This window comes from Myotis brandtii, unplaced genomic scaffold (assembly GCF_000412655.1).
Source record: "Myotis brandtii unplaced genomic scaffold, ASM41265v1 scaffold74, whole genome shotgun sequence".
Classification (NCBI taxonomy): domain Eukaryota; kingdom Metazoa; phylum Chordata; class Mammalia; order Chiroptera; family Vespertilionidae; genus Myotis; species Myotis brandtii.
The window spans coordinates 4,307,160-4,322,032 of record NW_005370944.1 but is presented as its reverse complement, the minus strand read 5'-3'; the positions used below and the strand labels follow the sequence as shown (position 1 = coordinate 4,322,032).

The following is a 14,873-nucleotide window of genomic DNA, read 5'->3' as shown; positions in this document are numbered from 1 at the left end:
TCTGAATTCTTTCTCTGACATATTGCTTGCCTCCATTTCATTTACTTCCTTTTCTAGTGATTCCTTCTTTTCTTTTGTATGCAGGCTGTTTCTTTGTCTCCCTATGATAGCTCCTCTCAGCGTGTCTGGTTATGTAGCTCTCTTTCTCCTGCATTGACACTCTAGGCGATATCTGACCTTTCTGTCCACGGATTGCCTCACCAGCTCAGAATGTATTTTTTGAAAGAGCTTGATCCAAGACTCCACTGTCAAGTCCCAAATGGCTTCTCCACTTCCTGCCAATATGTGATGACTAGGTCTTGCAGCTCCTCTGGAGTCAATTCCATTCCTCTTTCAGCAAACTCAGCCCTTTTAACTTTCCTTTTTTTTTTTATGTATAGGGCGTAATGTCACAGGAAGGCCATAGTATTCTGCCACCCATGAGGAGTAAGCCCAAGTTGCTGTTGGATGTGTTGTACACAGAGAAGCCATTCTTCAGGCGCTCTGCTCTCTCCACACCCAATTAACTTTCCTTCTTAATAAAGGTTCACATCAATGTATATCCACCACGACCACCCATTCCAAACCATCATTTCTTGCCAGAACTACTAGTCTCCCTGTATCTACAAATCATTCTCCATAAGTCAACCAGAAAGATTCTTCTGAAATGTCAGTCCCCTGCTTAACAACATTAAATTCTAATCATAACTGCCCTACATGAACTAGTCTATAACAGTTTTCTTTCTGGAGTCAATTCTCAACACTTCTCACTTCATATTCACATTCTTTTAATTCTTTATTTGTGTCATTCTTTCTCTCCCCACCTCCCTCAATTTCCACGCCCCCCTTTTGTTCCCCGAACCTTTATACAGGTTGCTCCTCTGCCTGGAGTACATCACAGCTCTCTTCAGAGAGCTTACTCTTACTCTTCTCTTGGAGAATAGTTTAAAAGATTATTTTTCTGAAAAAACCTTTCTGATATATCTACCCCCACATCCAGTTCTTTACAAACACCATCAACATAAAAAATTAAACTGCCCAGCTGGCGTAGGTCAGTGGTTGAGCATCAACCTATGAACCAGGAGGTCACAGTTCGATTCTCATTCAGGGCACATACCCGGGTTGTAGGCTCAATCCCCAGTGTGGGGCATGCAGTAGGCAGCTGATCAATAATTCTATCTCATCATTGATGTTTCCATCTCTCTTTCCCTCTCCTTTCTTCTCTGAAATCAATAATAAAATATATTTTTAAAAAAATTAAACTAAGCAGTCCCTTTATGTGTTATTTCTTCGATCATTTCACTTATCACACCTATCTTACAAAATATTGATTCTCTAGTTTCTACCCAGCACTAAGTACTTGTTAAATAAACAAGTGGTCTGCCAGGACTGTAAGTTGTATTTTTCTTAATTTATCTGTTTAGGAATGGATATAATAAGCAAATTATGCCTGAGTAAAAACAGCCAGTAATTTTTATAACAAATAAAGGACCAACAAACTATGTAAAAACGCAAAAAAGACTTCCGAAATGACTGCACAATACATAACATTTTAAATTTATAGTAAAATATAAGTGTTATTTCATACTTGTAATTTGCTATTATTATATGATTTATAATCACATACACCTATTTACACTAATATCCAAGTTTTATATTTTTCCTAGAAAATATGGTAAACGAAATATATACTAGGACATGAAGAAATCGATGAGATTTATCTAGCTATAACATAAAAAAATCACTCCAAGCTATTTTAAGAGAGTTATAAGCATTAAATTGCTTTGGGAAATGGGGTAAGGCACTGTAACCTTTTATTTTTTAAAACATATATATTTTTAAACTATATTTTTATTGATTTCAGAGAGGAAGAAAGAGGGAGAAAGAATTAGAAACATCAATGATGAGAGAGAATCATTGATTGGCTGCCTCCTTCTAGGGATTGAGCCCGCAACCCGGGCATGTGCCCTTGACCGGAATCGAACCTGGGATCCTTCAGTCCAAAGGCCGACGCTCTATCCACTGAGCCAAACCAGGCAAGGACTAAGTATATTTTTAATGATTTCAGAGAGGAAGGGAAAGGGAGAGATAGAAACATCAATGATGAGAGAGACTCATTGATCAGCTGCCTCCTGCATGCCCACCCTAGGAACTGAGCCCACAACCCAGGCATGTGCCCTGACAGGGAATCGAACCAGGACTTCCTGGTTCATAGGTCATAAGTTGACACTCAACCACTGAGCGACACCAGCTGGGCTCTTTTTTTAATCCAAATCAACAAAACAGGTTCGTTAACTCAGAGATCTCTAATGACCAGGGTTAGAATACAGGCACACCTCATTTTATTGCACTTTGATTTACTGCACTTTGCAGATATTGCATTTATTACAAATTAACGGTAAGTCCCTCTATCAGCAAAAAATACTATGACTTGCTGAAGGCACAGATGATGGTTAGCATGTTTTAGCAATAAAGTAACTTTAAATTAAGACATGTACATTGCTTTTTCAGACATACGACAACTGCACACTTAATAGACTAAGTATAGTGTAAACATAACTTTTATATGCACTGGGAGATCAAAAAATTCATGTGACTCATTCTATTGCAATATTTGCTTTATTGCGATGGTCTGGAACCAACCCCACAATGTACACCTATACTCTCAATAGACTGAATTGAAGGTACACAGGTCAACAGATTAAAGATCTAATTTGTTCTTGGGTGAAACTTAACACAAAAATATAGTGGTGAATCTCATCATTAGTCAAGTATCACTATTAAGAAAACAAGATGCATAACTATAAAGATAGTAAATCATTCAATTTGTTGGCATTGAAGGTAAATAGAGTTGAGATTGGATACTTGGGCTGTAACAGCTCTAGCATTTGAGACTAGTGAAACTAGACTTCTTTTAACAAGCAACAAAGAGTTATAAAAAAGTTATTGAGCAGGGAAGTGACAATATACATTAAAATATATAGTAATGCAAAATAGGAAAAGTGATCAATAACGTTATACCTTAATTTTAATGACAGGACAGCTCTATCTATCTATCTCTATCTCTCTCTGTTTCTCTCTTCCACCCTGTCTAAAAAATCAATGGAAAAAATATATGCTCAGGTGAGGATTAACAGCAACAACAACAAAAGTAAACAGCTACGCTACAAATTGGGAGAATATATTTGTAACATGTTACTTAAGTGGGATCAGTACATAAGATTTATTTTAAAAACTTTTAAGAATAATATGTGCAAAGAACAGGCATTATATATATTTCTTTATTGATTTAAGAGAGGAAGGAAGAAAGAGAGAGAGAGATAGAAACATCAATGATAAGAGAGAATCATTGATTGGCTGCCTCCTGCACGCGCCCTACTGAGGATCAAGCCCGCAACCCAGGCATGTGCCCTTGGCCGAAATCGAACCTGGGACCCTTCAGTCCACAGGCCAACACTCTATCCACTGAGCCAAACCGGCTAGGGCAGAACAGGCATTTTATACAAAAATATATTCAGCATCATTAATAAGCAAGAAAATGAAAATTATAACTACAATAAGATACCATTTTATAACTACATCCTTATTACCAGGAAGCTCAATTTACTTGATGATGTTTAAAATGTAGAAAGCAGACTCTAGATAGACACTAAATATACATATTTTAGAGAAAAATAGGTGATAGAACAATGTGCACATATAAAGTACAAAACAGCATGTATAAAGAAAAAAGTAACTTTATTTACAAACTGTGAAAATTATACTTGTTATTTTCAAAATTTACTCAAGAATTCTTCATTAAAAATGGTTAAAAAGTAAGCTCTGATTATCACATTGAGCAACAAAAGGTATTCAATGGTTTGATATAAACCATACTCAATTATTACGTACCAATAAGATTTCTCCACAGAGAGCAGCAGAATAACCCTTAAAATTTGCAAAAGACATAAAATGCAAGAAGGGTCTCAGAAATAAAAACATAAGTGGTTATTTTAAATTATTCTGGGAAAACTTGTTTTTAATTGTACAACCATTTTACCAGAGGCAATTTTGTTAACTCTAACCTTAGTAATAAACTACATCATTTATAAAAGAGTTAAAAAATATAAAGCAAACTAGGCCTGATTTTCTTTATATTTTTAAAGCCACAAAAGTATAAGAATTCTAGTTATTTTTTCTATACTTCCTTGAAAACAAAAGCCAAACATACTTACTGTTGGTTTTTTTCATTTAAAGTATTTATGGCCTGGAGATCAGAAAGAGGTGTCCTAGGATTTTTCCGGGTTACACCTAGCATATAAAAAGCAAAAATTTTCAAATCAGTGCTAAGAAAAACTAAACATGAAGTAATATTTCCAAGGAAAAATGAAATGAATGTACTTTGATAGTAAATATTTGCTAAACATGTCAGAAATAGCTAAATAATAATATGAAGCAAGTCCCATGACTGTTACTTACAAATCTGACTTAACCAACAATGAACCCAATTTTTTCAGCAATAAGTATATTGCTAACATTAACTATAGATTTTAGTGTATTTTGTCGGATATGACTATTGCTACTCCAGCTTTTTTTTCTTTTCCATTTGCATGGAAAATTTTTTTCCATCCCTTCACTCTCATCTTGTGTGTGTCTTGTTCTGACGTGGGTCTCTAGTAAACAGCATATAGTTGGTTCATGTTTTTGTATTCATTCTGCTACCCTATGCCTTTTGATTGGAGCATTTAATCCATTTACATTTAGGGTAATTATTGATAGGTACTTATTTATTGCCATTTTAATTCTGTATGTCTAGGTTTCTCTCTCTCTTTCTTCTTCTTATTACAGCAGTCCCTTTACCATTTCTTGTAATGCTGACTTGGTGATGTACTCCTTTAGCCTTTTTTTTTTTTTTTTTTTGTCTGGGAAGCTCTTTATCTGGCTATCTATTTTGAATGATAGCCTTGCTGGATACAGTAATCTTGGCCTCAGATCCTTGTTTTCCATTACCTTGAGTACTTCATGCCATTCCCTTCTGGCCTGTAGAGTTTCTGATGAGAAATGAGGTGTCAGCATTATGGGAGCTCCTTTGTAGTTAACAGTTTGCTTGTCTATTGCTGCCTTTAAGATTCTCTGTCTTTAATTTTTGGCATTTTAATTATGACATGTCTGGGTGTGGGCCTGGTTGGGTTCTTCTTGCTTGGGGTTCTCTGTGCCTCCTGAACTTGTGTGACTTTTCCTTCACCAAGTTAAGGAAGTTTTTTGCCATTACTTCTTCAAACACATTCTCTATTCCTTTCTCCCTTTCTGCCTCTTCTGGCACACCTACTATTCTAATATTATTACGTTTCACATTGTCCCACAGCTCTCTTAAGCTGTCCTCCTGTTTTTTAATTGTTTTTGCTTTTTGGTTCTCTGATTGAGTGTTTTTTTCAACCCTGTCTTCTAATTTACTGATTTGATCATCAGCTTCCCCTAATCTGCTCTGTATTCCTTCCAATGTGTTCTTTATTTGTGCTATGTCATTCTTTATTTCTGACTGTTCTTTTTTAATAGTTACTATATCTTTTCTCATGCTGTTGAGCATCTTTACCATCATTACTCTGAACTCTGTTTCAGATAAATTTCTTATCTCTGCTTCATTTATCTCTTCTTCTGGAGCATTCGCTTGTTCTTTCATTGGGGGTTGTTTCTCTGTCTCCTCATTTTGGTTGGCTGTTTGGGTTTGTGACTAGGTATTAGATAGATCCTCTACACCTCTCAATCTCTAGTGCAGGACAGTGTCAAATGCTGTTTCAACTATAGATTTTAAATATCAATTAATCTTACATATAAAAACACTAAGAATCAAAGATGACAAATTGCTTTCTTAAGGATTATCAATATTCTTAAGTTTTTTCTTCAAATCATTCAATGAACATTGAAACTCTATAAGCATATGGCTACCAATTTTTATAACCTATCCACACAAAGACATTTACTATAGGTAAGACATATAAGAAGAAGTAAAAGTATCTCTATTCAAGATAACAGTCTTTTATGTAGAAAATTCTAATTAACCCACACAAAAAAATTAGAACAAATGAGGTCAGTAAAATAATAAGATATAAGATCAATATTCAAAATTGTATTTCTATACAATAACAATAATCAAAAAATGAAATTAAGAAATTCCATTAATAACATCAACATAAAAGAAATAAATTTAACAAAAAAGTATAAAATATCTATAATGAAAATGACAAACGTCATTAAAAGAAATTTAATCTAATTAAATGGAATGCCATCCATGCTCATGGACTAGAAAACTTAATAATGTTAAGATGGCAATGCTTCCCAAATGGATCTACAGATCTATGCAATCTCTATTAAAATTCCAACTGCCTTTTTTTACAGAAATAAATACACTGATCCTATAATTAATATGTATATGCAAGAGACCCAGAATAGTCAAACAACATTGAAAATGAGGAACATGGTTAGAGGACTCACACTCCTTGAATTCAAAACTTACAACAAAGAAACAGTAACTGAGACATGGTACCAGCATAACAATAAACAAATATATCAATGGAAAGAAACTGAGAATACAGAAATAAACCTTTACATTTATGATCAACTTAATTTTGATAAAGGTGCTAAGACAATTCATTGAAAAATAATTTCATTTCTTTAGTTCCTAAGTCATGGACACTAATTTCCCTATAACAGATTATCATTGTCTATGTTCTATATCCATTCTTTTCTTCTGCATATTAAAACAATCATCTCAAGCCTTTCCTCAATATTAGTAATTCAATTTTCAACTCTTTCCTCTAATTCTTGAGCTCATACAGATGTTGCTTTATAACTCTGCTTGTTTCAGTAGCTCAATACCTATTTTCATTATCATACTGATATTTTATATCCTCTAATGTGTGCTATTGCTTTATTGGCTTCATGTTCTTAAATTCTTCTATTCTGTTAACTGCTCACAGGGAACTTTTTCTTGGGAGTATTTTTCCTGCAAACAAAATAGGGTGTTTCTTTTAGGGTGATTCTTTTATGCATAACTCCCTTATTTTCCTCTGTGTAATTATGTAATATCAATTATTAAATATTTTAAACATTAAAAAGACAGAATAGTATACTGAACACTTGCAACTGATCACTCAGATTAGGAAATGAAGCCCAGTGCACCACACTCGGATCCCATCCCAACAGCATCAGATCCCAAAATTGATCACTTGCTGGAATTATCATAAAAGTACTTTAAACAGCTATCATAATGTTCAGTGACTTAAATTAGAAGATTATCTTATTGAGTTAACAGATAGTAAGTCTCCAGAAAGAAATGGAAACTAAAAAAGAACCAAATGAATATTCTGGAACTAAAAACTGAAATTTTATGAAGTGAAAAATTCATTTCATGGGTTTAAGAGAAGACTTGAAACAGCATAATGAACTTGAAATCAGATAAATAAAAATTATCCAATCTGAAGAAAAGAACAAAAATAGAAAATAATGAACAGAGTATGAGGAATATGTGTCATAATATCAAATATTCTAAGATCATCTAAATCGGTATCTCAGAAGAAAAAGAAAAATTGTATCAGAAAAAAATTTTAATATTGGCCAAAAATTTCCTAAATTTGATTAAAAACAATGAAGCACAAGTCCAAAAGGTGAAGCAAATCCCAAACAGGATAAATATAATAATTTAGGGACACCACAGTCAAATTGCTAAAATTCAAAAGATAAATAGAAAATCATAAGCAACCAGTGTAAAAAAAAAAGGTGCATTAGATGTGAAAGAATAACAGTAGGGTAATATCAGAGTTTATAAGCACAAATAATGTATGGGAAAAATGAAACAACATCCTTAAAGTGCCAAAAGTTTGATAGTTCCTAATGATGTTAAATACATGTCTATGTTATGACACAGTAACTCCACTGATAAGTTTCATTCCTAAGAATGAAAATACATGTATACAAATGACACAAACAAGAATGTTTGAATAGCTGGATCCCTCACAATAGCTCAAAGCAGTACACAACCCTCTTATCCACCAAGAAACGAATGATAAACACAACATTGTATATACAACTGTCTATGTGTGTGTGTGTGTGTGTGTGTGTGTGTATACACACATATTCCACACAATGGAATAAGTCAGCAACAAATTACTGAGATATAAAACAACACAGATGAATATGTATAGCATTATGTTGCATAACTTCAGAACACCAAAGAACACACACTGTATGATTCCATTTCTGTAAAATTTTTAGAAAAGGCAAAACTAATTTACATAGTAATAGAAATCTTTTTTATTATTATTACAGGAATCTTAACAAAAGTTGTCTAGCCCTAGCTGGTTTGGCTCAGTGGATAGAGCATGGGCCTGTGGACTAAAAGGTCCCAGGTTCGATTCCGGCCAAGGGCACTTGCCCGGGTTGCAGGCTTGATCCCCTACAGTAGGAGGCATGCAGGAGGCAGCCAATCAATGATTCTCTCTCATCAGTGATGTTTCAATCTCTCTATCTCTCTCCCTTCCTCTCTGAAATCAATAAAAAGTATATTTTTAAAAAGTTGTCTAGAGGAGCTGGGAAAATGTACAAGACAGCAAGAATAAATTTTCTGATACAATTTTATTCCAATATTTTATTTTTAATCATTTTATGTTCATGTTTTAGGTTTGTCTTTTACCTTATAACTAAATATTATTTTATTTTTTGTAAATGAATAATATGTTTTTTAAATGTTTAGTTCATTTTAATTTATTGGTATTGCCCTGGCCAGGTGGCTCAGTTGGTTGGAGTCATGTCCCATACACCAAAAAGCTTCAGGTTCGATTCCGTCAGGGGTGCATGCAGGAGGCAACAGATCGATGTTTCTCTCTCTAAAATCAATAAAAACATAACCTCAGGTGAGGATTTAAAATATACATTATAAAAAAATAATTTATTAGCATTACTGATATATCTGGATTTTTTCTGCCTTTTTATTTTATGCTTTGTATTTACCCTAATTATTATACAGTTTTATCCAGATTTCCACTGAATTTATTTATATTCTGATTTCTTTCTCATTTTATAAAGTTATATACACTCGCCTCTTTATGAATTTTTAACATATTCATGAATTCAAATCTAAATTCTTTTCTTTTCCTAAAAAGTACAAGAACTTTCTAATGCTTTGATTCTAGTCAAACCATCCCTGTAACAGATGATGCTACCCAGTACTTATTTTTCACCTTGTTTTCTTTCCACTAATCAACCAAATTAGATATTACTACTAAGTTTTATAGATTGTTTATTTAGATTTACACACATTTACCAATTTCTTTATCAGAACTCAAAACTTTCTAGTGAGTTAGTTCAGCTTCTTTCTCCATGAAATCTTTTCGTAAGTTCTACTATAAAGATTTGTTCAGATTACTATATTTATTTATGGCTACTATTCATCTCTGCCTGGTATATCTTTGTCCAGCCTTTCATTTTCATCATTTTAAGAATTTTATAATTAGTCAACTAAACGTTTTGAAAATCCATTTTGAAATTTTAATTGGTGAGGTTAATCTTTTATTAATTTTAAATAGTAGCATTTGTATTTTATTTCATATTTCCCATTTATTTTATTCTTTTAACTCATTTTCCCCTTAATTTTCATTTGTAAAAGTTTCTTATGAGACTTTAAAAAAGATCCTACCTAAAACTGAAACTAATGGACCTTATGGAAAATACATGCTTATCTTTATTAAAAACTGACAAGCTGTTTTCCAAAATAACTGTACTATTTTACATTGCCAATAGCGTTTGTAAGTGTTCCAATTGCTTCACATCCTCATCAGCATTGTGATTATAATTTGCATTTCCCAATGAAGCTGGTAATTTTTCATGGGTTTATGGACCATTTATATATGTTCTTTTTGGAAATGTATATTCAAATCTCTGGCCACTTTTTACTTATTTTTGTCTTACTGTTGCAGGATTTATTTTTTTTTAAATTTTGTTTCAAGTCCATTAACAGTTTTCAGTATTATAAATATTGTTTCCCAGCTGTGGTATACTTTTTGTTTTTTTAATATCTTTTTAAAAGCTGAAGTTTTCAATTTCAGTGGACTACAATTTATCAATTTTTTTCATACTTTTATTGTCCCATCTAAGAAATCTTCGCCTACCCCAAGATTGCAAAGATTTTCTCTCAGGTTTTTTTTTCTACAAATTTAATAGTTTTACTCTTTACAAATCCATTTTGAGTTAATTTTTATGTATTGGAGTCAAAGTTCTCTTGTAATATATAAATATCCAATTGTTCCAATGCCATTTATTTAAAAGACTATATAATTTACCCCCACTGAATTACCTCAGCACCTTTGTGGAAAATCAATTGACTATATATGTGTAAGACCTACTCCTGGATTCTTTACGTGATTCTATTGATCAGATTCTATTGATCCTTACACGGAGAACAATGTCATGATTATCTTAGTGTTGAAATCATATAGTGTAAGTCTCCAGTTTTGTTCTTTTTCAAAATTATTTGGTCATTCTAGCTATTCTATATTTCTATATAAATTTTAGTTATCAGCTTATGAATTTCTACCAAAAATCTGCTCTGATATTCATTAGGATTATGTAGTCAATCTACAGATCCATTTGGGAGAGAACTGACATCTTATAAAAACAAAAACATGTACCTATCTTCACCTATTTAGGTATTTTTTATTTTCTTTCAGTTGGACACCAGTCTAATACATATTTCATTAAATTTATCCCTAAGTATTTCATGTTTTGGTATATTATTGTCTGTTGCATATTAAATTGCTCTAAAACCTAGCACTTTAAAACAACAGTTATCATATCAAAGATTCTAGAGGAACGGGTTTCAAGAGCTGCTTAGCTGGGTAGTTCTGACAAGATTTCATTAGGTTGTATTCAAACTGTCGGCCAAGGCTGCAGTCATCTGAAGACTGGAATAGAACTAAAGGATCTGCTTCTAAGGTCACTCATGTAGTTGGTGGCAAGCCTCAGTGCCTCCTAACTAGAGGCTTCAGTAGGATTTCTAATAGGGCTACTCATAAATGGCAATTTGCTCTTCTTAGGGACAATGAACAGAGAGCTAGGAAGAAATTACCTAAGATGGAAATTGTAGTCCTTTATAACTTAATTTCAGAAGCAACATACTATCACTTCTGCCATGTACTATAGGTCACACAAACTAACACTAGTAAAATGTGGGAGATTACACAAAGTTATAAATATCAGAAGATGGGGATAACTGGGGCTATCTAGGAGGCTGGCAGCCATAGATGTATAAATGGAACTTATAAATTTCACTTTCCAAGTATTCATGGTTAGTATATTACATTTTAATTTCACATATTTACCTGGTATCCTTTGACTGTTAAATTCACTTTTTAGATCAAAGAGCATTTTTTAAACTTTCTATACAGACGTCATGCTGTCTACATCTTCCTTTGAAATCTATGTACCTTTTATTTCTTTTTGTTACCTTTAGCAGTGGTTCTCAACCTTCTGGCCCTTTAAATACAGTTCCTCATGTTGTGACCCAACCATAAAATTATTTTCGTTGCTACTTCGTAACTGTAATGTTGCTACTGTTATGAACCGTAATGTAAATATCTGATATGCAGGATGGTCTTAGGCGACCCCTGTGAAAGGGTCATTCGACCGCCAAAGGGGTCGCGACCCACAGGTTGAGAACCGCTGCTTTAGTACATTGTTGAGTGGTAAAAGCAAACATCTTTGTCTTGTTCTAAATGTCAGGGAGAAGCATTCCATCTTTCTCCATTAAGTATAAAGTCTGCTATAGAATTTTCATGTGTAAAGTTGAAAAAGCTGCCCTAGCTGGGTAGCTCAGTTGGTTGATCATCCTCCCGTGAACCTAAAGTTTGCGAGTTTGATCTCCAATCAGGAGGCAAACAATGTCTCTCTGTCTCTCTCTCTCTCTCTGTCAAATCAAAACATATCCTCGGGTGAGGATAATAAAAACGTTACCCTGGTTGGTGTTGCACAGTGGTTAGAGTGACAGCCTGCGCACCGAAGGGTCATGGGTTCAATCACCAGCCCAAGGCCGGGGTGCGTGCAGGAGGCAACCAATCGATGTGTCTCTCTCACATCAACATTTCTCTCTCTCTCCTCTCCCCCTCTGTCTGTATCTCCTCCTCCCTTCCTCCCTTCCACTCTCTCTAAAAAAATCAATGGAAAAATATCCTCATGTGAGGATTAACAACAACAAGTTGTTTTCTATTCCTAGGCTGCTAAGTTTTATAATAGGACTGGGTATAGAATTATGACAAACTCTTTTTATACATCTACTAAGATAAGCATTTTTTAAAGATGGTTAATATGGCGAGTTATATTGATTTTCTATTATCAAACCCCAAACTTTCATTCCAGGAATAAGTTCCACTTAGTCTTCATATATTATTTTCTACATATTCCTGAATTCAATGTGCTCTTATTCAGGATTTTTACATCTATCATTGTGAGGTATGTTGGTTTGTAGATTAGTTCCTATAATATTTTTGTCTGATTTTGGTATTTGAGTAATAATACTTGGCCTCATGATATGATTTGTATAGTGTTCCTTCTGTTTTCTGAAAGAGTTGAGAACTGATATTATTCTTTTCTTAGACGTTTCTTAAACAAAATTCATGATGGAAGCTACCTGGGTTTGAACTCTTTTGTGTTTTTGTGTGAAAATCTTACTTATGAATCCAATATCGTTAACAGATATAGGAATAATAAGATTTTCTATTTTTCCTTGGGTCCATTTAGATGACTTGTTGACACTGAATGAATTTGTCCATTTCATTAAGGTTGAATTTATTGGCATAAATGTTCACAATTCCACTGCTCCTCAACCTTTTGATCTGTACCATATGCAACTGTGTCTATTCTTTAAATCCAGGTAATAGTATTTGCTCTTTGCTCATGTTTCTTGATCAGAATGGCAAGAACAGCACTGTCCAATTCAGCAGCCACTAGCCATATGTGGCCATTCAAATTTAAATTGATTAAAGCTTCAGTTTTTAAATTTTTTAAAATTTCAGGTACTTAACAGCCACATGTAAGCTAATAGCTACAGTTTTGGACAACATAGTTGGAGAACATTCCCATCTTCACAGAAAGTGCTATTGGACAGTGCTGGACTTGAACTTTATCAATTTCATTGTTCTTTAAAAAAAAACACCAGCTTTTGGTTTCCACTGTTGGCCTGCTTTCTATTCACAGATTTTAGCTCTTAACTTTTTTCACTTCCTTCCACTTGTTTTGAGTCTAATCTGCTCTTTTTGTTGTAGCTTTAGCTTCTTACATCATTAATGATATTTTTATCTTATTTCTCCTAAATATTTAAAGCTAGAAATTTTCTTCTAAGCACTTCTTTAGTTGCATATCACATGATGCAATGTGTGTTTCCATTATTATTCAGATCAAAAGGTTTTCATGTTTCCCTTATGAATTTTTCTTTAACTCATGAGTTATTTATACACTAGAGGCCCGGCAAACGAAATTAGCGCATGGGTATGGTCCCTAGGCCTGGCCGGCAATCAGGGCCACTTCCCCCACTGCCCGCAGCTAGCCCTGTCCCCAGCTGCCACCCACCCCCAGGTCCCCATTTACCATCAGGTAATCGAAGCCTGCTGCACGGGGGAGGGACCAAGATGTCAGCCATTCCCCGGCCCCAACCCCGCTGCAGGTCATCCTCTGTGTGCGCCTTGACCTGGCACCTCCTACATCCCCCGTCACACACTTCCGGTTCCCCATTCGCCATCAGGTGATGGGAGCCTGCCAGCGGAGGAAAGGGACCAAGAGGTGGTCAGTGCGCCTCATAGTGACTGGTTGAGCAGTAATTCTGGTCGTTCCGCAGTTAGGGTCAATTTGCATATTATCCTCTTATTATATAGGATGTTGTTTTATTTACCAAATATGTAAGAATTTCTCAGATACTTTCTATTGATAACTGTCCATTTTGGTCAAACAACATACTTTAAATTTCAATCATTTGTGTAACCACACTAAACGAAAGCCTGAGGTCCCGGACATTAAGGCAGCCAGCAAGGTGAGAGTCGTTAGGAGCATCAAGCCCACACACAGCCCTTTTCTGACTTGATCCTTCATCTTTTTCATACACATCACCATCTCCATTGTCCTGAGACTAGACTTAAGGTCAAAAGTAAGGGTTCAAATTGAAATGAAGTTCTATTCTACCCTTTTTCTTTTCCTCCTGCCATCTTATGCCTTATTCTTTCCAGAGCTCCTGACCTTTAAAGAAGTGGGGTCGCATCTCATACTTCCAAGAACCCCAATTTCTACCCAAACCTCTAATTTCCTCCCTGCTAAATCTCAGAGAGTTAGTCACTGCAGAGGGAAGGTCGGAGCACCAGAAATAAAAAGGAGGAAGAGCCACAATACCTTTTATGCCTTAATCTTGAAGGTCACAAAGTCACTTCTTCCACATTCCATTTGTTAGAAGGGAGTCACTAAGTACAGCACAAACCTTTTGAAGGGAGGTGTACCAAAGAATTTGCAGACACATTTTAAACCGCCAGAACAATGAAATAATTTTTACCTTAAATAGTCATATATCTTTTTTAAAGAAATTAAGAAAAGAAAATACATATAGTCATTTGTTTTATACATTTATTATTTCTGAATTCTATATTCGCAGGACAGGGTGAGGGACAGGGGGAGGGACCAGGGGAGTTTGGCTGTGGGAGTGCACTGTGGCAGCTCCTGCACTGAGTGTCTGCTCCCTGGTGGTCAGTGTGCATCACAGTGACTGGTCTACCAGTAGTTCTGGTCTTTCGGTCCTAAAGGTCATTTAAGCTTTTATATATTTACTAGAGGCCTGGTGCACAAAAATTTGTGCACTCGAAGGGGGGGGGGGGGCCCTCAGCCTGGCC

At 34.7% G+C, this 14,873-nt stretch overlaps 1 protein-coding gene across 10 annotated transcripts in view; it reads right to left on the bottom strand.

Annotated features, from left to right (window-relative positions):
* The window catches only part of MYO9A (myosin IXA), a 423,504-nt gene that overhangs the window by 151,674 nt on the left and 256,957 nt on the right, over positions 1–14,873 (bottom strand). For all 10 annotated transcript variants that reach the window (XM_014530413.1, XM_014530418.1, XM_014530420.1 and 7 more), the window contains one exon: positions 4,194–4,269. In XM_014530413.1, the coding sequence (XP_014385899.1) occupies positions 4,194–4,269 (76 nt within the window). The remainder of the gene's footprint in view (positions 1–4,193; positions 4,270–14,873) is intronic.